Raw genomic sequence first — 23,595 nt, 5'->3', positions numbered from 1 at the left:
GCTTCTGCAGTTGATACAGCGACGTACTTATATTTATACTACAACGTCAAGTACTGTTGTTGAAATCGTTGGGAAGCTCTGGCGTGTGGTGCAAATATCCAAGACATGCACCACAGAAACAGATAATCAAGGTAATGGGAAAAAAAAAAAAAAAAAAAAAAAAAAAAACTAAGGTCCCCAGATTTTGAGCCGCCCGACCACCCTACCCGCCGATTCACATAGTGTAGGAAAAGAAGCAAAATAGTCACCCTCCCGTTAGTCCACATCTACTCACACAACGCTTCCTTACCTCATTCCCGCAGCAGGCTCGCATCAGACCTCGACTGGTCCCTGGCTCCTCGTCTTCCTCGCTGTGCGCCCGACAACGGGTGGAACCTTGGCCTGCTTCTTCGGACGCCCAGGCTTCTTAGTTGGTGGTGTTCGTGCTTCTGCCCGTGGGGTGGCGACCTTGGCGTTCTCGTTAGCCTCCTTGGCCTCCTGGATCTCGGCCACACCCAGCGCCGGGGCCGGAGCGCTCGTCTCAGTCTCGGTCTCGGTCTTGGCCTTCTTCTGGTCGCCACCGGCGGCCTCGGTGTCCGCGCTGGCATCCGCATCGGCGCCGAACGCATCTCCGGCCTTCCGCTTATTGTTGTTGTCACCACTTCCCATTCCGAGCGCTGGTGCGGTCACGCCGCCCTCAGTGACCGTTTCGGGTGCCGCCGCGGGACCCGGCGCAGCCTCAGCGGCGTCCTTCATTTCGACATCGACATCGACATCGTCCTTCTTCTCTCTGGTTGGTTCTCCATTAGCAGTAGCAGTTAGAGAAATCGCCTCCGCATCGGGGAGGGCCTCCTGCGCGGAGGGAGCCCCGGCGCTCTCCGCGGGTTTCTTCACCGATTCGGTTGGTTCCTCTGCGGTTCTGTCGGCCTGGGTGGCTTGAGCGGCGCTGTCGAGGCCCTCGTTACCCGTAGCTGAGGCAACTGTCGGCAGCACAGCAGGCTCGGCGGATTCGGAGGAATTGCCATCAGCGGTGGCGGTCGGCTTCGGATCTTGGTGCGACCCACCGGTCGCCGGAGATAGCTGCGCCGTCGCCTCCTTCTCCTTCACGCCATTCGATGCTAGTGCAGGGCCGGGTTCGGCCAGGAGGTCTGCCGGCTTGGCAAGGGCTGCTTCGGTAGCCTGAGCATCGGTTCCAACGTCCTCGGACTTTCCGCCGGGAAGCGATCCCTCCCCGCTGACTTCGGGCGCCTTCAGAGACGATGCCTCAGCTGCCGGCGCGGCAGGCTGCTGTTCCTGCTGAGTGACTAGCCATCGCGCAGAGGTCTGATGTCAGCACTTCTTGACCGAAATGCGCCTTGCAAACTACAACGTGAACTTGGGGCTCGATCTAAGTTGATATCATCTTGCATGTCTTCCGTCGCAGTGCATCTAAATCAGAGACGATGGTGGTATTGGATGTTGTGTGCCGGGCCCGCGTCGTCATCTCTCACCTTTGTCCGCTTCGGCAGCCATCGCGAAAATGACGTAAGTGCACCGATTTGGCGCTAGAGGATCGCAGGGGGCGAAGAAGCAATATCGGGTTGAGATGAATGCAAGTGCGATGATACCGATGATTTCTCAATGGACAATCCAACAGTTTGCTGTCGACGAATCGATGGCGAATTGCTGGATTGGAGGGCAGTTGAAGGAAGCAACGAGAGCCGGGGAGGAGAGATCGTCGAGGTTGGGACGGCGGGCATGCCATCGTACACAGTGCCAGAGGGAGTCGCACTGACGAATGAGAGAGCAGCGGGCACATCAGAGATCCAGCGTTACTCACCTTAGCCGTGCACAAGCATCCACCCAAGCGCGGGGAATCATGGATTGCTGTGCCGCCCTGCCCTCCCGCAACTGCCCTGAGGATTCCCCTGCCGAGCGAGCAACCGTATGGATGCCGGCAACGTGATTCTCGAACGAGCACCGCCACAGCGACTCGCCACAGCGGGTCAAGCTACATGTTCCTGCATTAGAAGGACAATGGGGAGGCAAACTGCATGTGAGACGCCAGCGGCCAGCATTCCACAAGCCTCACCTCCTCGGCCTCCTTCCATTGACCGCCCGAGCCAGCCCAGCCCGGTCAGGCATGGAAGCCGCTGTCAAGGCAATAGTCTGGATTCAGGTACCAACGGACCCCTCTCCCGTCCGATAGCGCCGCAGGCCCTCTCGAGTATTGTCCGCTATCCGCCGGCGATGCTTGCACCGCTGTTCGGGCTGATTCGTCCAACGTTGGATGCGGTCTGGCGTCGTGGTGCGCTGCTACAAATCCGGTTCGTCAATTGGTACCCCGCCGTGTCGTGATAGGGCAGAACCTTAGCGGTCTATGTCGGTCTCGACCCCCCCGGGCTTCAAAGAAAAGAATTTAAGGTTGTGGTCAGTGAAGCAGCCGGCCGTCTATCGGATCTTGGCAACCTGCCCAATTCCAATTCCAATTCCAATTCTACACCTTCTCATCAAGTTAGTTGTTGTGAACAAACTCAATTCCAGTTACAATTGAACACGCCTCGACCCCGGGTAATTCTGTCGCTCTTACGGCGATATGTGCACGCGAACAAAAACGATACCGAGACCGTCGCGGGATTGAGCGACCGCGGGGCGGGGAAGCCATAGAGCCCTCTCATCGTTGTCTCCACATTACCCAGGACGTTGGCCGGCAAAAGCAAGCACAAATCTCGTCGGACCACTCATGACGTTGCAGCCAAGACCAAACGGCTGTCACGTCCCTGTCCACGTGCCAACCTGCTTACAGAAAAGACACAACCCCTGTTCTGTGTCTCAGCCACTTCCACGGGACAACGGCATGTCGTGGGGGGAAAAGAGCGAGACCGGTGCAATAAATGGGGGCAGGGGATAAATCGGAATGTTGGAGGATAGCCGAGCGCGGCCGAGAATCCCAAGCCCGGCCTTCTCCAAAGCAGTGAAACGGAGCGCCAAGCGCGGACGAGCGAGAGAGCGGGCTGCCGAGCCTGCGCGCCAAGTGCTGGTGACCTCTTGCCCATCCCTCGCGGGCGGCTGGCCCTATCAGAGCGCGTGCCGGGGCCTCTTGGGGACGGTCTACCTTCTGACGAGTGCCAGGGAATGACGCCCATAGTCCCCGTCGCCACCCAATTGCGTCTTATCGCGCCACTGAACAACCTCAGAACCACCCCACTGTGGGGCTCTAGACGACGTCCGCCACGCAAAACTGCCTTTCTCGACCGAACGGCCGCTGGGATAGACTTCTTGGATTCTCTTGGCTGGCTTTTGAACAAGTCAGGCTGCTGCGTACTCGTCCGAATCTGATCGATCGGTGTGCGAATGATCTCCCTGGTGCCCGCGCCGCTCCCAATGACTCGGCTCTGCCAGTTATTTAAACAAAGCATGCCGCCCCCCTCCATCATGTCGAATGATCTCATCAACTCCATTACAATATCGATCCGACGACATTCGAGAGTGCCTCGCCTCTCGATATCATCGTAGAATTCCTCGTAGATTCTGCGACGGCAAGTCCCCGTATTCACAACCAATGCCGCAAACTGAACTGCATTCGAGGCCGTGTTCAATCCCTGCTGCCAGAGTGAACGTGACCTCTCGCAATGGCTGCCGAGTTTCCCAAGCACCCTTTCCTTCTCTCCGTCCAGGAGGTTGAAGGGTCTCTGGGGACTGATGTCGATAAGGGCCTCACCTCGGCCCGCGTCGCGGAGCTGCAGGCAAAGTATCCCCCCAATGAACTAGACATCGGCGGTAGCATCGCCTGGTACACCATCTTCATCCGTCAGCTATGCAATGCCATGATCTTGGTAGGTACCAAACTTACCCTAGAAAATACTTCACCAACCCGCTAGCCCTAAGCTTATACCGTGTCCTAGGTACTATTTTTCGCCATGGGCCTAAGCTTTGGCGTTGCCGACTACGTCGAAGGCGGCGTCCTCGCAGCAGTCATCGTCCTCAACGTCTCAATTGGCTTTTACCAAGAGTATGGCGCTGAAAAGAAGATGGATGCCCTTCGCGCGCTGTCCTCGCCCAGTGCCAGCGTTCTTCGTGACGGCAAGACGGTCGTCATCCCAAAGTGCGTGCTTGTTCTCCCACCCAACCCCGTCCCAAGTGGTGTCAGGGCTAACGTCGATTTTATTCAACCAGTGCTCAAGTCGTCCCCGGTGATATTGTCAACCTCAAGATGGGCGACACGGTCCCGGCCGACGTGCGCCTCTTCGACGCCATGAATCTCAATTGCGACGAGTCCTCCCTGACCGGCGAAGCCATCCCCGTCGAGAAGATCACCAGCAACGACATTGTCTGCCCCGGCACCGAGAAAATCGCAACCACGGAAGAAGAGGTCGGCATCGCGGACCGCATCAACATCGCCTACGCCACCACTACCGTCCGCAAGGGCCGCGGTCGGGGTATCGTCATCGCGACCGGTATGCAGACGGAGGTGGGCAAGATTGCCGCATCGACTAACAAGAAGCGCCGCAAGCCGGGCCGGTCGATGAACTGGAAAAAGTACGGCAAGGCGCAGCCCGTCAAGGGCGCTTTCCGGCGGGCATATGACTTCTTCGGCAAGTTTCTGGGCTTGACCGAGGGTACCCCGCTGCAGATCAAGCTGTCGAAACTTGCCTACTTTCTCTTTTTTTGCGCTCTCCTCCTGGCCGTAGTCGTGTTTGGCGTCAACAAGTTCGTCAACCCACTGCCCAAGGAAGTCGTCATTTACGCCATTTCCACCGGCATTGCCATTATTCCCGAGTCGCTTGTCGCTGTGCTGACAATCTCGATGGTCGTGGCAACTACCGTTATGAGAAAGGCGAACGTCGTCGTCCGGTAGGTTCCCTCTAATTTCCGGGCCCCCTTTTCTGTTAAAGAGGATACAAGCTGATCGTCGATGTGTTCACCAGTGACCTCTCTGCTCTCGAGGCCCTGGGAGGCGTCACAAACATCTGCTCTGACAAGACTGGCACCCTCACGCAAGGCGCCATGATCGTGAAGAAGGTTTGGCTACCAAAGTCGACCATCTACACGGTCCGAGAGTCGATGGATCCAAACAACCCCACGGCCGGACACGTCACGTACTCCCGAACCGGCGACCAGCTAGAGGAGGAGAAGAAGCGCGATTTTGATCAGGAGCGATCGACCATGGCCATCAAGTTCGACGTGCCCGACGAGAAGCTCAATCCGAAGCAGAAGCCTGCCGAGGCGCAGGCCGAGGTCACACCGGAGCTGCGCATGTTCCTCCTCTCGACAGCGCTCTGCAACCTTGCGACGGTGCGATATGACGATTCCGAAGAGAAGTGGAAGACGACGGGCGAGCCGACCGAGATCGCGCTGCAAGTCTTTTCCCACCGGTTCGAGAGGGGCAAGAAGAAGATGGAAGCGGCCGGGTGGAAGCAGGTCGCAGAGTTCCCCTTTGACAGCAGTATCAAGCGCATGTCGGTTATCTACGACGTGCCGGAAAACAACGATGCCGAGCTCGACGCTGACAACAGCATAGTGTTCACAAAGGGCGCCGTGGAGCGTATTCTGGACCTATGCTCCTATGTCGGCTTTGGCGAGGATACAGAACCCATGACGGCCGAAATGAAGGACAAGATACTCACTCAGATGACTGAGTTCGCATCGATGGGTCAACGTGTCCTTGCCATTGCCTACCGGGAGTGGCCTGGCAAGTACGTCGCCGGTAAGAATGACGGCACTGAGAGCGGCTCCGAAAACGGGGAGAAGAACGAAGACGCGGCGCGCAATGCTGTTGAGCAGGGCCTGACTCTGCTCGGCCTCGCCGGTATCTACGATCCGCCGCGCCGCGAGACGTCACCCGCCATCTTCGACTGCTCCCAAGCCGGCATCAAGGTTCACATGCTGACGGGCGATCACCCCGAGACGGCTAAGGCTATCGCCAAGGAGGTGGGCATCATCCCGCATAACCTGAGCGTGTTCCCCGAGGGCGTCGCGAACACGGCCGTGATGAAGGCGACCGACTTTGACAAGATGAGCGACGAAGAGATCGACGCGCTCCAGGAGCTCCCGCTCGTCATCGCCCGGTGCGCGCCCGAGACCAAGTCGAAAATGGTCGAGGCGCTGCGGCGACGTGACGCATTCATGGCCATGACGGGCGACGGAGTCAACGACGCGCCGTCGCTGAGCCGGGCCGACGTGGGCATCGCCATGGGCACAGGTAGCGACGTGGCCAAGTCTGCGGCCAAGATTGTGCTGACCGACGACAAATTCAACAGTATCGTAGCGGCAATCCGCGAGGGCCGGCGCATGTTTGAGAACATCCAGAAGTTCATCCTGCATCTCCTGAGTAGCAACGTTGGCGAGGTGATTCTACTCATTGCCGGTCTAGGCTTCCAGGACGCAGCGGGTACGTCCGTCTTCCCCATCTCGCCGCTCGAGATTCTGTGGATCAACATGGTTACGTCGTCCTTCCCGGCCTTTGGGCTGAGCCGTGAGAAGGCCAGCTCCGAGGTGATGCGCAAGCCGCCGCACGACAAGAGGCGTGGCGTCTTCACCAACCAGATCCTGGCCGACATGATGGTGTACGGGCTGCTGATGGGTACCTGCACCTTAATGACCTTTGTCATCGTTGTCTACGGGATGTACGACGGCGCTCTGGGCCGGGACTGCAACCGTTTCTACTCGGAGTCGTGCATACCAGTCTTCCGCGCCCGCGCGGCCGTCTTTGCCGAGCTGACGTGGCTAATTCTGCTGAGCGCGTGGGAGTTTAAGAGCATCCGGCGGTCCATGTTCCGCCTCAATCCCGACGACCAGTCCAAGTTCCCACTGTTCAAGGATTTGTACGAGAACAAATTCCTATTCTGGGCCGTCGCGATTGGCCTCGTCAGCGTGTTCCCGACCGTATACATCCCGTACCTGAACCGCGACGTGTTCAAGCACACGAGTATCAGCTGGGAGTGGGGCGTCGTAGTTGGCATGACCATCATCTACGTGCTCGGCATTGAGGCGTGGAAGTACGTCAAGCGCACGCTCAACATCCTGGACGACCACAAGGTTGCCAAGGGCACCTGGTCGCAAGGTGAGGAAGGCGCCAAGCGGTTCTCCAGGGCCATGACGTTTTCAAGCTTTAGGAGCTTCAGGAGCTGGGGAAGGTCCGAGTCCAAGTCGAGGGCCCAGTCGAGTGGGGGCTTGACTCCGACCACGACGCAGCCTCGGCAGGGCACGTCGCCAGACTCAGGGCAGTCGCCCGTGTGAAGGCGTTGCCGTACGGAACGTTGTGATGTGGATCCCGCGTGGCTACATCAAAGATGAGGTATCAGGGTACCGTGGTGGTCATACGTGGCCAGCGACGAGTCCCTGGGGAAAGGCGTGAGGAGAGAATGAGGGAAATTCGCTTAAGGAACGAGTCGTGATGAATGAATGTGGAAATCTGGATACCCGTATCGGAAGAGCCGTGCTGGGGCTCGAGGGAAGATGGAGGAGGGCCATGGTGTCGGCCGTAGTTAGATGCATTCTGTAGTATTGTCAAACTTGGGGATCTGAAAGTGGGCTTTCTGGGGCACCTGGAATTCTGAACGAGTGATTTATGTAACTGAGTGAGCTGAAGCGGACCCAGCGGGAAGCGGGAGGTTGCTCATGCCAAGAACTTTGCCCGGCAGGCAAATCAGCCCCACTAAAAATCAATTAGGGGGATTTACCCCTGCAAGTGCAACCGCCGAGGCGCGTCCGGCCAGTCTGGCCATCCTGCGCTCTGCTCGTCTTCCTCGACGCATTCCCCCCTTCCATTGATCGACAGAGATATACACCATGGCGCCAGCGAAGCCGTCAGCCGGAAAGGACACCTACTCGGTGATCCTACCCACGTTCAACGAGCGCCAGAACCTGCCCATCATTACTTGGCTGCTCAATCGCACCTTTACCGAACAGTGCGTACTGTAACCCCCCCCTGTTCTGTCAGCAGTAGACTGACGCGCGCCCCCTTCTCCAACCCAACAGCAACCTCGACTGGGAACTGGTCATTGTCGACGACGGCTCGCCCGACGGAACCCAGGATGTCGCGAAGCAGCTCGTCAAGGTCTACTCGCCGCACGTGCAGCTGCAGACGCGGACGGGCAAGCTGGGCCTCGGCACGGCCTACGTGCACGGCCTCAAGTTCGCAAAGGGCAACTACATCATCATCATGGACGCCGACTTCAGCCACCACCCCAAGTTCATCCCGCAGATGATCGCCAAGCAAAAGTCGGACGACTACGACATCGTCACGGGCACGCGCTACGCCGGCGACGGCGGCGTCTACGGCTGGGACCTGAAGCGCAAGCTGACGAGCAAGGGCGCCAACATCTTTGCCGACACGGTCCTCCGCCCCGGCGTGAGCGACCTGACGGGCAGCTTCAGGCTGTACAAGCGCAGCGTGCTCGAGAAGCTGTTTGAGAGCACCGACGCGCGCGGCTTCACCATGCAGATGGCGCTTGCCGTGACGGCCAAGGCCAAGGGCCTGTCGATTGCCGAGGTGCCCATCTCGTTTGTCGACAGGGTGTACGGCGACAGCAAGCTTGGTGGGGAGGAGATTGTCGAGTATGCGAAGGGTGTGCTGCAGCTGTGGTGGTCGACATGAAGAAAGGGGACGGGGTTAGGTAATCATAATACTTTACATATACCAAAGGGGGCGGGGAAAAAACACCCCCTATTGTAGGAGCCAGAGGTTGGAGGGATCTAGGCTTGCATGGCGTTGTATGGTTGTTGCTCGGTCCATTTTAGATGAGGAGCCATATTGGGTTTCAACCCATTCTATCTTACATGTTCCTCCCGCCTGTCACACTGATTGTCTGGCCAGAGATGTACGAGCTCAGCGGCGATGTGATGGCCAGAACGGCGCTGGCAGCCTCGGTGGCGGAACCGGGCCTTCTCAGTGGGATATCCCCGAACGGTACCGGCCCAGCCGATTTCTTCTGCTTCTCCGGAATCCCAAGTGTCACTTTTTGCCCGTCGACCTCGACGAATGCGCCCGCCTCCTTGGCTGCCGTCAGCCGCGTCTCGATGTGGCCAAACGCGATCGTGTTCGCCCTGACGCCAAACGCCGGGCCCCATTCCTTAGCTATCGTCTTGCTCAAGCCCACGACGCCCGCCTTGGCCATGGCGTAGTTGAGCTGGCCGGCGTTGCCGTGGATGCCCGAGGTGGACGAGATATTAACAATGTTCCGTGGTTCGCCGTCCTTGACGCGGAAGTAGGGGGCTGCCTCGCGGACGAGCTTGAAGGGCACGGTTCCATGGAGGGCGAGGATGGTGTCCCATTGTTTGTCGGTCATCTGTCGGGCTGTCAGGACGTGGTTCCTCGCCGTATTCTACACGGATGACTTGCCTTGTGAATAACAGCGTCCCAAGTAAAGCCGGCATTGTTGACAATGATGTGTATCTTGCCGTGGCCAAACTCGGCTGCCTTCTTCACGAGCTCCTTGATGCACTCATCCTTGAGCAAGTCTCCGGCCACAGCAAGCGCCTCGCCGCCGCTGGCTCTGATCTTTCTTGCTACGTCCTCGGCCTTGGCTGCGTCAATGTCCGACACGATCACCTTTGCGCCTTCATTTGCAAACAGTCTCGCGCACTCGGCGCCGATACCCTGGCCGGAGCCAGTGATGATGGCAACCTGACCCGTGAGAAGCCCCTTTGGATAGTTGAGCTGGCGGGCGATTTGTCTGATTCTTTCTGCCATGGTCGTATGCAGGTTATTGATATGAAGGGCGAACGGGGCGATGAAGCGAGAGAAGCTGATCGTCTCCCACAGGTATAGGATGAGAACTCCGAGGAGGTGGAGACGGACACCACCCAGCGATACCGAGGCACAACCCCAGATCCCGATGGGCGTCAGCCAAGCCACGCCCTGTCCTGGCAATTCATCCTCCAACGTCCAACACCTCAGATTTCTTTTCACATCGGCCTGTTCTTATAATAAATCTGCATTTGGCTAAGCCAGAGTGTGCCAAGCACCCCAGAACGCCGAGGAAATCTGGGGTAAGATCTAAGCCAGGCGCCCCACTTCGGCAACACCCCAGACAGTCAAGACGGCGGATGCTATCGGTGGATGTTATCCAATTCCGTAGATCACTGCTATTCGGAGGCGCGTGGCCGTGCCTGGCCTAGACCAACACAACTCTTGGCCCAGGCCACTGTTACTGAGCCCATCCATTCCCACTGTCTTCACTGCTCCTGAAGGAGAAGAAAGAAGAAGAAAGAATACAAATTTTCAGTGGGCACTAGGGACAACGTTTGTCACTTGCGTCAATTAGGATCATGGTTAAGGTTAAGGATTCGTGATCGAGGTTAGAGATTAGAGTTAGGGGAGGGTATTATACCTAACTTTAACGTACGATTTGTAAAATTAGAGAGTTGAAGACAGATGATAGAGGTAGCCTTTGTACTAACAATAGAACTTAAAACCATCAATAAATACAGTAGCGGTAGCTCTAAAGATGCGAGCACTGACGGCCGCCGTTCTGTTTCGACCGAGTTTCGGCCTTTGCTCAGACTACAAAGGGTGCAGGTTGGCAACTCTTCTACGATAAACTTTGCTGAACGGAGAATACATTTGAAAGGATCTCAAGCTATAAGCGCTATAGAGAGAGGGCGCGCCTGCCAATGCCAATGGCTCCTCCAGCGTCTCCTCGGCCTCAGATCCACCTCCCAGTCGGACGACGGCTCACTTGACCTCCACGGAGGCCTGGAAAATGGCATTCGTAGGCGCCGGCCAGCTTATCCAAGACCACGGGGGCTATGACGGCCAGTACGATATCGCCTGGGACTCAGACGACGCCCCAATGGCTCTCAAGCCGGAGCCCCTTGACGACGATGACTTCTGTATGGACGACCTCAAGGAGGCTCCCCTTACGCCGATCCTCAGGGCTGTCTATAACTCGGCCGCCGACCCGCCGAGAGTCAAGAGGCCCTGTGGTAGACCGAAGAAGCACCCTGTTACGCCGACCGTTGCTGCCGCCAAGAAGATCCCCAAGGGACGGTCCAAGACCGGATGCCTTATAAGCTGGAGACGTAAGAAGAAGTGCGACGAGGCCAAACCGCGATGTGAGCCTCAGCTGCCAACGCAGTTGTAAGAAGCAAGCCTGCTAATCCTTCTATAGGCATGAACTGCGAGAAAAATGCGGTGGTGTGCGAGGGATACCCGGAGAAGTAGATTTGGAAGAGTGGCAAAGAGAGGACCGAAGGTAATAGCAAGCTGCCTGTCTATAATTCGTCTCTATCTCTCTAATTGCAGAACAGAGCGTATGAAGTTCTATACTTTGCCGCTGACCCCTTTGCAAGCCATCTTCTACGGCCTGGAGATCCTGGAGGGTAGGATATTCTGGAAGCACTACAATGAGTACCTCAGTACCGTGCTGACAGTTGATGGAGACCATAAAAACGCCTTTAAAAATATGATGGTCCCGATCGCTGTGAAGTACTATGGCCTCATGCATTCTATCCTCTCGCTCGCCAGCAAGTACATTGATTTCGACACTCCGTATGGCATCAATATACTGAGGGACAATCCCGGCACAACGCTCGAGGTGCTACGTGAATGCTCTATCTACTACTATGATGAGGCGAGACAGAAGTTCTGTGCCGACTGTGAAGAACCTACCGTAGAGGATAACGACGTGCGTATATCTGCCCGCTACGGACAGATACTTTGCTTCCTCCTCGAGGCGCAGGCAGAGGGGAGCCCCTTGGGCGACTACCGCAACCATTTAGTGGCATACCGGAAGCTTATTACCACGTTTACTCCCAACGACCCTGCCTTCTTTTCGTTCATCTCCGAATTCTTCGAGTATTATATATATGCCAATAAGTTAATCCACTCTGCCCTTGAACCTGATTGCCAAACGGTATCGGGACGGGACATATATACATCCGCAAATCCACCAGCCACGACTGCTCGGCGTTGCTGACGGCTTGCTGGACTGCCTTTCCCGGACCAGCGCAATCCGGATCGTGATGCAGAGGAATATGCTGGCCCCTACTGATCTTGTCGTCTGTCTGCAGAACGCGGTTGATATTGACATCACCATCAGAGACTGGGTGCCCCACTGGCCTCCGGGGGACTGCTGCGAGTCGGTAGGGTACGTCTACAAACAGATGGTCTATATCCACCTACTTCGGACTGTGAACCCGCTATCTCAGACAACCGCGGCTATAATGCCTTGCCCTCAAGCCGAGAGACTCCTTGAAGCCGTTGAATGCTCCTTGGTATTACTAAATACTCTCAGGCCCATTGACCCCAGCTAACGGCTGCTTCTCCTGCCGTGCTTCATTATTGGGACTGCCAGCGTCACCTAGGCACACCAAGATGCGGTTCGCATCGCTATCAAGACCCTCAAAGGATATACTGGTATGCGCAATGCGGACAAGTTTATGAGTGTTCTCGAGGAGGTCTGGCAGCTTATGAGCGTTGGAGAGTGGTTGGCCGTCTGGGGCTGGCCGGAAGTCGCATGCAAGATAGACCTCGACTTCATTCCCGCGTGACATGGGTGTTGTCGTCCGAACAAGCCCCTGGCGGCATCACAGTTACTCCGTTGACTACATCACTCCACCATCCACAGAGTCTGAGGGCTCTTATTTCATCATCCGTCCGTATTTTGGAGCCGCTGCCGAACTCGCAGGCCCCCCGTCTTCGAGGATCTCGTCAAGTTCGCCAGCATCATCCGCAATATAATAAGGCAAAGATCAAGCGTCTAGCTGAGCTTGAGATGCCTAACGGACAAGGAGAGCGGCGAGCTCTCTCCCGCCAACGCGCCAAGCCCAAGATGGCGATGAGGAGCAGATGCCCAACCTACGCTACATGAGCATGCGACGGATGCAGACACCAGGCATGCCAATTTGACAGTGTCGGCATTCGTGAATCACAGTGGCACAGATCATCAATGCCATTAGAGCAGCGGTCTCCTGAAAACATATCGAGGTAACCTTTGACACGTCTGGGCAAAGGCCACGAAAGAAACGCAGGAAGAATGGTCGCAATGAGTTGGATTTCGATGCGCAGCAGGTTCCTATGATTGGATCGACAGAATCCACCACGGCTTCAGCCCCTCTTAGTTCCGGCTTTCCCAACCAAGTTCACACCAGCCGTCGGCAAGAGTTATGGCTTGAAGGGTCTCCGCAGACATTGAATGCGGCAGTCTCCCAGCGTATATGCCAAGCAGGTGTCGAATCGGCATCGGGGACAGAGTGGGGATGACTATGCTGAATGTTATTGCAAGGTTTCTTTCCCAAAGGAGCGTAGTTTGAGACTTGGATACGGTCTTTGGCCTGCCCGGAACTGTAAGGAGTACCCCAATTGAATCGATTTCCTAGCAGCTAACCTTATAACTAGACGTAATTGGAGAACATTTCGCGGAGACTACCAACGATACTACTACCGACCCTCAGCTATGGCATTCGAACCTAAGGCCTGATCAACCGCCCACTTCCGGGCCTATCTTCGGAAGTTCTGAGCAAGCAAATATTGTCGAGCCAACTTCCGAACAAGCAGGACGAGAGATAGAGGCGGCCACGAAGTGTGCGGAAGAGACAGAGCGGCATTTAGGAAGCCTGCGCCAGCGATCTTGGTTAGTTAACTCCCCAATGTCTCCTCCAGAAGCTCTCCTCACCTCCTCGGCCGAAGGCGCTGAAGGGGGCGGGAGGTGATATGCTCTGGAATGAGATGCTGGAGTGGAGCTTTGGTGAGACGGAGTTGGAGTTTGTGAGGATGATGATCAAGAGCGACGATAGCTACTCTAGTAACCCTATTCTGGCGGTTGTGGCTGTAAGGTTGTTGTATGTTGTGATTGGGTGTTGGTTGTTAGTGCCGATGTTGGATTTGAAGGGGCATCAGAAGGGGTGGTTGTTGGTTAGGTTTGAGGTTGAGGGGGTGTAAAGGGAGGGGGTTTAAGGTATGGATGTTTGGGTAGCGTGGGGAGCGTGGGGTTATGGCGAAGGAGCGACCTGGATTTTGGGTTGGATGTTAATCTTGAATGGTGGAAGGTTATGTCAAGATAGTTCGACGGCAACACATGGACGACGCCTCAGAGGCGAGTTTCTCTTTCTTTGTCTCGTCAAGTTCAGTCTTTATTCTCTGTCGAAAGTGTTGGGCATTGCCACACCACCATCACCAAAGTCTCCTCCAGCCAACGTTTATTTCTCGATCCTGGGGCGTAGAACCAGTACCTGCCCACCTTGCATCCTTCTCAGTCGACAGGTGAGACGGAGAACAATCTGGTCGGTTCACTCAACGAAGAGGAGCTTCAAACCGTGACATGTTCGATCTGACGCCGTTCGATTGTGCCGAAATTCTGCGAAAACGGATCACCCCAGTTCTCAAACGATTGGCCTTTTGTAGGTCCCTCAGGAAAGGTCAAATGCCCGTTTTCGTTGTACACATGATCGATGCCACAGCTTTTGAGAATCCCCTCGCAGTCCGCGCAGGCTACCTTGGAGATGCCAACGACGCCAATCTTTAGACCACTCTTTCGCATGAAGTTGACAATCTGCATCTCGGCATGCAAGTGCGCATTTTGCTCCTTGCTCTGCGGCTGATCCTTGGGCATGAGTACGCTGATGATGCACCCGCGCGTGTGCGGAAACGTCGCAAACGCCCTACGGATGGCCTCATCGTGACGCCCGTCGTGCAGGCCGAACTCGTTCTTGTCGAAGGTACCCTTAGCGGGCTTCCGGATCCCCTGCTCTGTGCGCTTCTTGATGTTGGCGGCGATGACAATGTGCTTGCCTTTTAGCGAGATGCCGACTGCCACAGTGTCCATGCTCCGCTCTTTGAAGTACTTCTTCCACCATGATCGGAGCTCGGTCCCGATCTTGGAACCGGTTGCTGCTGTTGGCTCGTCGGGAATTACTCCCTTCTGATAGATCTTTGTGAGCGCGGCCTGGGCGGCGATGGCGTGGTCGGTCATCCAGAATTCCCAGCTCAGGTGGTAGGCAAGCTCCTTGGCTAAGTTTTTTTGAGCTTCGTAGGTGAGATCCATGGCTGAGGTTGGTTCAAGGGGTTCAAGAAAAAGGATGAAGTATGGTTGGTTTGGAAACTCTGTGGTGTTGAGTGGGCAGGGTGTGTTGAGCTTGCCTCTCTGTCAGTCGACCTTTGACTTTGGGATGGAGTTGATGAACTGGAATATTTCAGTCCCATCGCGTTGGCATGGAAAGAAATCCGCAGACATTGATAAAGTTGTAACTCTCCAGCAGGACAAAGACCCAAGACCCCGGGAGTGCAGAATTGTGGAGTTTCACCAACGAATGGATAGGAAACAACGGGCATGACCATTTTTTGTCTAGACCTTCAGGTTCGCGATAACCGTCTTTGACTGGGTGCGAAGAGAGGTTTGTGTCACACCAGACCCCTCACCCCTCAATGCTCGGATGCCCAACGTCGAGTCTCTTCACGGGCTCTGGTTCTGCAACAAAGCTGATTCTGTTACTTGACACGCAGTTCTCAACCCCGGCATCATCTGGACACTGGATTTCTAGTTGCTCTCGGGCCCCGTCTGGCGATGGCGGGCAAGATGATGGCCCGGTTTCACTGTGACCGCCCTTGATTCTGTCAGTTATTGGTTAACGTTTCGTAACATCATGTAATTCTCGCTGCAGTTCCTCGGGGAAGGAGACTCTGGTGTGGGATGGAAAGTCCGGGTCTTTGTTGCAACACGACAACATGAATGAAACGCTGGGAGGGCGGCGGAAAACGCGGCTGCATTGTGGTTGGCTTCTTTCATGCTAACCGACTTATTCCAATCCAATAGTAGCGAGTCGGGTACCATGCCCAACCAGAGTCTGCAAACTCGATGCCCAATACTTCAAGTTTACTCGCATGGCGACCCTATCAGGGGGGCCTTTCAGATTGCCATTATTCTTGTTGGGGAATGCTGCCAATCTCGCGGTGCTTCCCGAGCACTCCAAGGGCGTACGTTGTCGAAGCTGGTTCTTTGTAACTAGGTAGTTACATGCGCGACGTGAGGACCATTCAAACGCAGCAGCAAAAAAGAACCATGTCCCCAGCTCTGAAGGACAGCCAGGAAGGCCGACCCATGTCTTCTCTCACTGCCATTTCCAAATCCCGCTTTCCTTTCCCAACAGAGGTGCAGGGCACAATAACTGTCAGTGCCGACATTGTGTCCTAAAACGTCTACTAACCCGCCATAGCGACCCTTTCGGCATACGAGGGCCTGGGATTTCCACCGCCAGTTGGATCTCACGCCCCTCACAACCGCCACCAAGAATATCCCTCAGACCGGACAACCCAAATTTCCAAGACGACACCAGCACTAGAACAGCCCCATCATAGCTCCTCGCAACTCGACCACTTCAAGAAGATCCTGCAGCACTCAAACGCCACAGCCCGCAATGACGTTCACGCCCACCCCACGACTATCCCCGACGTCCCTGGCTCCACCCCGGCAGCTCTCCCTGAAGTGGCTGATAGTAAATTGCTGCGTACTTACCTCAAGGAGCACAAAGCTGCCGTCATTGGCGGTATCACTGTTCGCGATATCCACCTGCTTGTAGGTGATATATCATCGGAAGGCAGCAAGTCCCGAGTTCAGTCCAGGGACTTGCCCGTGCTGCCGTTCCAGGTCCCCGAATCGAATGGCGTGAGAGCACAGCTCAAGTCCTCCCAGCTCGATCCGGGTGCAATGCCGGTACTTGTGTTTCCGGAAGAGTATATTACACTACCAGGATTTGAGAAAGTTGAGACTTTGCCGCAGGCTGTTGCGTCCTTTGGACAAGTCAATACAACTTTTTTGGACGTGTACACCGTGTCAGGAGATATTGCCAATTTCTGGAACGTCAAGGGGCTCACGGCGAAGCTTTATAAGCACAAGGGTAGGACCTTCCTACTGCAGTCTCTTAGTGACATTATGTGGATTACTTTTAGGCAGGTACGTTGCTGACAGCCCAAGCAGGCGCGCACCATCAGGAGACACTCAACGAAAAACATGCTATCGATAACGGGGCCAACCAAAACATGCAATCCGCAACCGAAAAAGTTATCCTCAATGCGCAAAGTCTCGCCTTCAAGGGGAAGCCACTGGCGTCCCTCTTCCCCTTCATCGCTAGCGTCGATATCAAGAACCTCCCGATCGCCAACTTGGAGCTGACCTACTCGGCCGACAAGTCCAACAACTCGCTTCACAAGCCCGGCCTCCGCCTGGAGGTCGATGTCGAACTTAAGGGCAACCTCCAGTGGGTTGGCGATGCGATGAAGACCCTCTTCGGATCGTCGACAAACACGCCCATAATCCACCTCACAGCGTAGCTTTCCGAATCGCGGAACTGGTCCAAGCCTCCCTCCAAGATTGAGAAGCTAGTGCTGCAGGGGTACTTCAAGAATATGCGGTTCAAGCCGTAGAACATCCTAGAATTCAAGACTATAGGAATTGAGCTGACGGCAATGAAGGCTGGAGGGTCCTGGAACTTTGGCTTCGGCTTCATTGGCGAGGCCATGATCACAAACATCCCCGAAGCGCGTGTTCCCGTGGGGCTCAGCTACAGAATCGCCACAGATATCGAGGATGACTCGAGTGGCGCGGGAGTGGGTTCAGGACGGATATGGAGTTTGACAGTCGTTGCCAACGACTGGAAGGATATCTTTGGCTACGAGAATGTCCACGTACATTTTGCACGATGCCTAAGACCCCTCTGAAGATGGCTAGTAGGGATACTAACCGCGCTGTCCTCACAGATGACAGAGGCAATGTTCAGCGCCTCTTTTTCCGAGAGCAACTTCGACTCATCCGTGCGACTCGACATCGCAAGGCTTATCAAGATTGGTGATGGTCCCGGCCAACTCGTGGTCCGCGGCCAGTTCGCCAAGGGATGGAAGCACGCCATTACTTGGACCTGGATCCAGTTCCAAAGTCATTTCAGTGTCCCTCTTGCCCAGGAGGACCATTTCATCGAGGCTAATCTCGGCGATCTCACACTCAGCGATATCAAAAGACTCCACGCCCAGATCACAGGCGGACAAGTGATGTCGGAGGAACGTGACAGCGCCGGCGAGACCATCACCTTCAGGAACATAGCAATCCGGGCTTCTTGTACCAAGTATCTTGGGGGTAAGCGAGATCGCAAGGCACTCGAGATGCTCGGCGAGGTTACAGTCGGCGATATGAGCAGCTATTCGGCGAGTTTAACTTTTGCGACAGATGGCATCACCATAATCGGTGGAGTGAGCGACGTCAAGGTTCCTGGCACGAGCATCATCATCGAGAAGGCAGGCCTGCGGTTTTCATGGCTCTGAAGAAGGAAAAGACGTCCGACCCAAGTAGTACCTCCGAGAGCAGCTTGGTCACCAGGAACGGCGGCAGCAGAGAGAAAGCTAGCATCTCAGTCCTCGGCATCGTCAAGTACGAGAGCGTCATCTTCAAGGCTGGTTTATACCTGATCAGAATGAAGAACGAGAAGGAGCGTGATTGGCTTGTATTCGGCAGCGCGGACCGCGTCAGACTCAGGGAGATCTGGCTATCGATTGCAGAGGACAGCTTTCTCAACCTGAAACTTGATAATGTCACGGTCATTGCCTCATATAGGGACAGAAATATACCCTCCTACAAGCATCAGAGTGGACAGACGGGAACCGATGGCATTTACAACGGAGGCGGCGAACATGCGAGTTGGGATGTCTTGTCTGAGATCGAGACATGCGGCTATTCCGTCACAAAAGGTATATCCTGAGTATTCTTCGGTTTCTTGTCTCTCCTCGGTATTGTAGCTGCTGATACAACACCAACCAGGTTTTTAAGTCTGCGCTACCATTTTAACCTTCCAGCAGCTGGAGCACCTGAACGGTGGCAAGAAGATCGACAGCCTCATGGTATCCCTGAGTGTCAGTCCAGAGGGCAAGGTCGATGTGGCCATTAAGCTCCTAAAATAATTTAGGGTAAGCAATCATGACCGTTTCCTTGTAGCTTTCTATCTACTGGGTTTGTCGTGAGGTACGCTAATATACCTTTTCCTTCCTTGGAATAGCTCTAACTCTCTGCGCTCGCCTGGTTTGACGATTTTGATGCCTCAGTCGGTGTCGGCTCCGATGGACCGCAGATTTAGCTTAGCGTAACTCTCACTGTCATGATGGAGAACTCGGACCCTATTCTCGTTAAGGGCTTGGTTATCAGAACTCTGAAGGGGGCTGTTGGGGAGCTGTAAGCAACGTCTATGCCCTTATATCACTTTACCTTTTGTTTGTAGCTGACTATGCATAGGTTTATGGACCCCGACTCTAAATGGATCAACCTCTTCGGTCTTAACAAGGAGCTGATTGTCTCTAAACTGGGTATTGGAGTAGGATTCGACTATGCTACGTGCTTGAGACTGGGCTAAAGTGAGTTCAACCCTTACTCCCCTTTACTATTTTCTGGCCTAAATACTAACTATTCCTCCCTCTATCAAGCTGTGTCTCCCTCCAAGGTCAAGTTAACGTCGGTACCAACTACGGCTGTCTCGACGTCGGTCTGGATATCACCAAAGCTGCTGCAGTGCTGTAAGTAGAGCTCTCAACACTCGATGTCGTCGATATAGCTTGTATCACCAGTATCCTCCTTGAAGGGTCCGAACCCAAGTTCAAAACTACTACTCTTCTGCTACCCAGCGCAAAAAGAGGCGACATCGTCTTCAGTGACCTGAAGCTATACCTCTCCTCAGGCGCGTAGTTTATAGCACTGCACTACCTGCGTGGGATCCAGTTGCGAGGGAAAATTATATTCTTGGGCAAGTTGGGAGATTTTGATAGGTCGTTCACCGATAACGGCGTGATTATTAAGGGCGGGCTGGATGCATTCAGTATCAGCGGGCTCAAGTTGACCTCGCTGCGGGAGTATAGCGGCCGTAAGCGGGCGACCTTGGGTATTGAGCTGACTAAGGGGAGGTAGAGGCTCTTTATAGACAGCGTAGTGCGGTACTATAATCTTGTATTTAAGATACTGGTAGAGATAGATATATAGAGGAGGTACCTGTAGAGGGAGATTGAGATTGGGTTTGCAAATAGTTTAAGTTTCAAACTTAATGCAAGTATTCAGGTTGGAGGATAGGCTATTGGTAGGGGGTTGGAAGATGCGGTAGAGTGGTTTAAGGGGGAGCTGAAAAGGGGGGTTATTACGGCTATTCATAACAGTATTCTCCAAGGGATTACTACCCTTGAGACCAAGGTGAAGCACGCTATCGAGAAAGTAATAGGACAACACCTTAAATTTAAAATCTCCTTGAGTGCTATGCTCTGGGATTCTGGCTCCAAGACGATGGTGTGCAACCGAGAATTGGGATGCCGCTTTGGAGTTCCTGAGCTGGGAAGAGACTTTGGTAGGTACTCGGTGGCCCGAGCTCTGGGTACCTCTGGAGGGTGGTTGAGTACCCAGGACGGCAAAACATGACTTTTACGTGTAACACGCATTCCGGGGCGGGGCAGCTTCCCCAGACCATGGCGGGGGAACATCTCCAAAACCCCGATCATCCCCCAAACATATGACCTGAACACCACTCCAATGCAGAAAAAAGTCGGAAGAACGCCGTCAGGCCGCCTGTCGCGCCTAAAGCCAGTCGAGACCGACCCGCTCGCGGAATATGGGCTTCCATCTAAAGGGGAGAGGAGGTGCGGCGCATGCCATAGACCCCAACACCTTACGTTCTAGCGTTACTGACTGTGATCACATCCAAGACTCCTCTCGCCGAAAGTCCAAGAAGCCTACTATGCCAAGATAGCCGAGCGCTACCTAGCATTCTGCACCGACGCCGGCGACCGCAACGAACTCCAGAAGCAGTTCGCCCGCCTCGCCAGAACCGGCGACGGCAGCAACCCTTCCCCATCCCCAACTACATCCCAAGCCCCTCCCACCTCCATTTTCCCGGAGAAGAAGAAGCCGGTAACGTCAGCGTCAGCGACGGCGACGACAGACCTCCCGCCCATCCTCGCCGCCCTCCGCAAGCTGCGCGAAGGCCTCGTCGCCTCGGCGCGCCGCGACGCCTTCGCCGCCCAAGTCTACCTGTTCGCCATCCGCCTGGGCATCCTGGCGTCGTCGTACGAGACGTACTACCCGGCCCTGCTCTACCTCGTGCACACCCTCCACGCCTCTCCAAGGCCGACATCCACCTCCACCTCCACCTCCACCGCCACCGGTACCGCTGCCGCTACGGCAAACATCCTCACAACCACGGAGCTCCACGAGTGCCAGAGCTACCTCATCCTCGACGCCGCCTGCCGCCGCTCCGACCTCCCGGAGGCCTACGCGCTCCGCCACAGGTTCAGGCTCGCCGACGCCAAGGTCGACGCCGCGCTCAAGGCGCTGGCGCACGACAACTGGGTGGCCTGGCGGCGGGTGAAGCGGAGCGTGGACGGGCACCGGGCGCGGATCATGGAGTTTGCGGAGGGCGGGGTGCGGGGCCACACGCTGCGGGCGTTTGGCCGGGCGTATCTCTCGGTGGACCTGGGGTTCCTGGAGGGGGCGGTCGGGGCGGGGTGGGAGGAGCTGCGGGCTGGCTTCGGGGTCGGTTGGGAGCTGGAGGGCGGAGATGCGGCCAAGGAGGGGAGGGTGGTGGTGATTAGGCGGGTCAAGGCGAGAGGGGGTTGAGGAATGGGGTCCGTTCCCAGAAGAAGCTGGTGATGGTTTTTTTTTTTATTTATTTAAAGCTAATCCTAATAGGTTTATACCCCTGATGGGAGATGTAGTGCGTATGTGGGCCCAATGGGTAGAGCCTGCGCAGGGTGGTTGCGCCCGTTGAGGGTCAACGGGAGATTGGAGGGGGGTTACTCCAGATAAGCGTAGGGATGCGCGCATCAGGACGATGCGTTCCTGAGGCATCGCGAGCTCTGATAATTCCGGCCAAGTATACAATTAACTAACCGTGAGACAAGGTTGGCGCGGGCCATATCTTCTGGGGGGATCGGTGGAGACATTCTCGTGACACCGTGCGGGAAGCCATGCCCAGCGTGATTTCCCCGATTGCGAGAATGGCGTGCAGGTGACACGATATCAGATGTCCGGTTATAGGGAGATTAGTTGATTACTGCTAAGCCTAAGGCGGCACTAGATAAAATACATGTGAGCCGCAGAACTAGGATCCCGAGCCCGATATCCTGCAGGAGAAACGCTCGTTTCCAACAGCCCGCTGCGTCCCAACGTCAATGGTCATCAATACATCAGGTACACCGACCAATGAGCCAGAGCTGAGTCCGACAGACATTTCGACATCCGGCGTAACTTCGTAAACTGACGTCCGCATCGCGGGGATCTTAGAGAAGCGCAACAGCCGCAATGATGCCGCCAATGGCGCCGAGACCGGCGCCGGCCGTCTGTCTCGGGCCGTAGTTGGTGGACTGAGAAGTCTCGGTAGGGGCGTCCGTTGGACCGTCCGTGGCAGCGGTGGCGCTGTCGGTGCCGGTACTTGGCGGAGCAGTGGTCTCGGCCGTGGTGTCAGCGGGGCCCGAGGTCGTTGTCGCCGGAGCGTTGGTGCAGGAGACGGCGGTCGGCAGGCCGGTCACACCGGCTCCGCTGCAAAGCTGTCACAGCGAGTCACGTTAGCGCTACCTGGGGGTCTACATACGTCATAATCGGGAATGAAACTTACGGCTAGGGCAACCGAGACGGCCGTAGACTGGGCTGCTGCGTCGCAATCGTCCGCTAAGCAGCAGGCGATGCCGCCAAGGAACTGGTCGTTGCCACAGATACACGGAATGTCGATTCCGCAGCCGCCGACGTCGCCCGTCAGGAATTCTTCAGCGCACTCCCGCTGTTCGTGGAAACGACAAGTTAGCGTCTGATCTCCATACCCAGGTTGGAAGGCCTGCAAAGCACAGGGGGGGGGGGGGTCACCTACAGCGCATGGAGGGAGCTGGTCCAGCTGAGCAACGGCGCTGCCAGCCAGGGCAAGCGAGATGAGAGTGGCAGTAAGCTTCATGGTGATTATGGTGTTTGGTTTCTGAGGGCGATTGGTTGCTTGGAGGAAAGCAATTGGTACTGACTTCAGGTCTGAGTGCGTGGGTGGGATGGGGGAAGAGAGAGGTAGAGAGGGAGAGAAGGGCTGGAATCGATCGAGCGAGGAAGAGCTGTCCCCACTCTCGTTAAATACCAATAGCTCCCCACGCAGTTCTACACTAGCGGTCAAACCCAATCAAGCCGAGTTCCTGGTGCCAGGGACAACGCCACTTTCAAATCATTGGGTCATTGGACAATGGATGGTGCGCCGCGCAAGGCCGTCGCTGCATCCGGTAGCTGATCATCGCGCTGTTGCACCGAGCCAACGTAACTTTCCTGGTCATTTCAACCGGTCCGTTTCATATTTTCAAAGCATTTGCCGACTACTTTTACTTACCCTTGTCGCGTTTGTAAACCTCAATGCTTTGCTAATAGGGACGTGATAACTGAGAGATTAACACGGCTTCTTGCACTATATAGGTAGGTATCACAGCGCGCCGGGGGGGAAACAGCCCATGCCGGACGGAACAACGTTCTGTCGTGTCACAAGTATCACCTACGTTATACCTCTGCTGGAAACCTTTGGTTTGGCCTCCTTGTTCCACCTAGAACTCAAGTTCAACTATCTACTGCGTAGAGTGCATCGTGCAGTAGAGGCTCCGCAGCCAAGTTAATCATTGAAAGGAGCTGCATTTTCACAATCCAAAGGAACAAGTTAAAC

At 55.5% G+C, this 23,595-nt stretch overlaps 12 protein-coding genes across 12 annotated transcripts; 8 read left to right on the top strand and 4 right to left on the bottom strand.

The window, feature by feature from the left end:
• Positions 1 to 312: 312 nt before the first annotated feature.
• MFIFM68171_08919 (uncharacterized protein) lies at positions 313 to 1,491 on the bottom strand (the record flags this gene model as incomplete). Its single annotated transcript, XM_071064338.1, has 2 exons — positions 313 to 1,283; positions 1,470 to 1,491. The coding sequence occupies 2 exons, from the start codon at positions 1,489 to 1,491 to the stop codon at positions 313 to 315; spliced, it is 993 nt and encodes a 330-aa protein (XP_070920439.1).
• A 2,099-nt stretch (positions 1,492 to 3,590) lies between these two features.
• On the top strand, positions 3,591 to 7,197 carry cta3 (potassium/sodium eff; the record flags this gene model as incomplete). The annotated part of the gene is made up of 4 exons (XM_071064337.1): positions 3,591 to 3,794; positions 3,864 to 4,063; positions 4,135 to 4,812; positions 4,887 to 7,197. The coding sequence occupies 4 exons, from the start codon at positions 3,591 to 3,593 to the stop codon at positions 7,195 to 7,197; spliced, it is 3,393 nt and encodes a 1,130-aa protein (XP_070920438.1).
• Positions 7,198 to 7,749: 552 nt separating this feature from the next.
• DPM1 (dolichol-P-mannose synthesis) lies at positions 7,750 to 8,557 on the top strand (the record flags this gene model as incomplete). The annotated part of the gene is made up of 2 exons (XM_071064336.1): positions 7,750 to 7,868; positions 7,939 to 8,557. 2 exons carry the CDS (start codon positions 7,750 to 7,752, stop codon positions 8,555 to 8,557), a joined length of 738 nt encoding a protein of 245 aa, XP_070920437.1.
• Positions 8,558 to 8,735: 178 nt separating this feature from the next.
• Positions 8,736 to 9,652, bottom strand: MFIFM68171_08916 (uncharacterized protein; the record flags this gene model as incomplete). The annotated part of the gene is made up of 2 exons (XM_071064335.1): positions 8,736 to 9,248; positions 9,302 to 9,652. The coding sequence occupies 2 exons, from the start codon at positions 9,650 to 9,652 to the stop codon at positions 8,736 to 8,738; spliced, it is 864 nt and encodes a 287-aa protein (XP_070920436.1).
• Positions 9,653 to 10,336: 684 nt separating this feature from the next.
• On the top strand, positions 10,337 to 11,879 carry MFIFM68171_08915 (uncharacterized protein; the record flags this gene model as incomplete). Its single annotated transcript, XM_071064334.1, has 5 exons — positions 10,337 to 10,345; positions 10,557 to 11,016; positions 11,073 to 11,098; positions 11,147 to 11,156; positions 11,212 to 11,879. The coding sequence occupies 5 exons, from the start codon at positions 10,337 to 10,339 to the stop codon at positions 11,877 to 11,879; spliced, it is 1,173 nt and encodes a 390-aa protein (XP_070920435.1).
• A 58-nt stretch (positions 11,880 to 11,937) lies between these two features.
• On the top strand, positions 11,938 to 12,453 carry MFIFM68171_08914 (uncharacterized protein; the record flags this gene model as incomplete). The annotated part of the gene is made up of 2 exons (XM_071064333.1): positions 11,938 to 12,045; positions 12,268 to 12,453. The coding sequence occupies 2 exons, from the start codon at positions 11,938 to 11,940 to the stop codon at positions 12,451 to 12,453; spliced, it is 294 nt and encodes a 97-aa protein (XP_070920434.1).
• Positions 12,454 to 14,210: 1,757 nt separating this feature from the next.
• Positions 14,211 to 14,945, bottom strand: MFIFM68171_08913 (uncharacterized protein; the record flags this gene model as incomplete). Its single annotated transcript, XM_071064332.1, has 1 exon — positions 14,211 to 14,945. The coding sequence occupies one exon, from the start codon at positions 14,943 to 14,945 to the stop codon at positions 14,211 to 14,213; it is 735 nt and encodes a 244-aa protein (XP_070920433.1).
• A 1,014-nt stretch (positions 14,946 to 15,959) lies between these two features.
• Positions 15,960 to 17,227, top strand: MFIFM68171_08912 (uncharacterized protein; the record flags this gene model as incomplete). The annotated part of the gene is made up of 3 exons (XM_071064331.1): positions 15,960 to 16,067; positions 16,224 to 16,794; positions 16,866 to 17,227. The coding sequence occupies 3 exons, from the start codon at positions 15,960 to 15,962 to the stop codon at positions 17,225 to 17,227; spliced, it is 1,041 nt and encodes a 346-aa protein (XP_070920432.1).
• Positions 17,228 to 17,362: 135 nt separating this feature from the next.
• Positions 17,363 to 18,844, top strand: MFIFM68171_08911 (uncharacterized protein; the record flags this gene model as incomplete). The annotated part of the gene is made up of 4 exons (XM_071064330.1): positions 17,363 to 17,581; positions 17,654 to 18,139; positions 18,214 to 18,634; positions 18,714 to 18,844. The coding sequence occupies 4 exons, from the start codon at positions 17,363 to 17,365 to the stop codon at positions 18,842 to 18,844; spliced, it is 1,257 nt and encodes a 418-aa protein (XP_070920431.1).
• A 197-nt stretch (positions 18,845 to 19,041) lies between these two features.
• MFIFM68171_08910 (uncharacterized protein) lies at positions 19,042 to 19,290 on the top strand (the record flags this gene model as incomplete). Its single annotated transcript, XM_071064329.1, has 2 exons — positions 19,042 to 19,112; positions 19,173 to 19,290. The coding sequence occupies 2 exons, from the start codon at positions 19,042 to 19,044 to the stop codon at positions 19,288 to 19,290; spliced, it is 189 nt and encodes a 62-aa protein (XP_070920430.1).
• A 1,157-nt stretch (positions 19,291 to 20,447) lies between these two features.
• On the top strand, positions 20,448 to 21,530 carry MFIFM68171_08909 (uncharacterized protein; the record flags this gene model as incomplete). Its single annotated transcript, XM_071064328.1, has 2 exons — positions 20,448 to 20,554; positions 20,621 to 21,530. The coding sequence occupies 2 exons, from the start codon at positions 20,448 to 20,450 to the stop codon at positions 21,528 to 21,530; spliced, it is 1,017 nt and encodes a 338-aa protein (XP_070920429.1).
• Positions 21,531 to 22,192: 662 nt separating this feature from the next.
• MFIFM68171_08908 (uncharacterized protein) lies at positions 22,193 to 22,857 on the bottom strand (the record flags this gene model as incomplete). Its single annotated transcript, XM_071064327.1, has 3 exons — positions 22,193 to 22,459; positions 22,528 to 22,689; positions 22,777 to 22,857. The coding sequence occupies 3 exons, from the start codon at positions 22,855 to 22,857 to the stop codon at positions 22,193 to 22,195; spliced, it is 510 nt and encodes a 169-aa protein (XP_070920428.1).
• Positions 22,858 to 23,595: the final 738 nt, after the last annotated feature.

The sequence above is a fragment of the Madurella fahalii genome, assembly GCF_045866475.1.
Source record: "Madurella fahalii IFM 68171 DNA, scaffold_5, whole genome shotgun sequence".
In the NCBI taxonomy this organism is placed as follows: domain Eukaryota; kingdom Fungi; phylum Ascomycota; class Sordariomycetes; order Sordariales; genus Madurella; species Madurella fahalii.
Note: the sequence above shows the minus strand (reverse complement) of the source record. Positions and strands in the feature narration are given on the sequence as shown.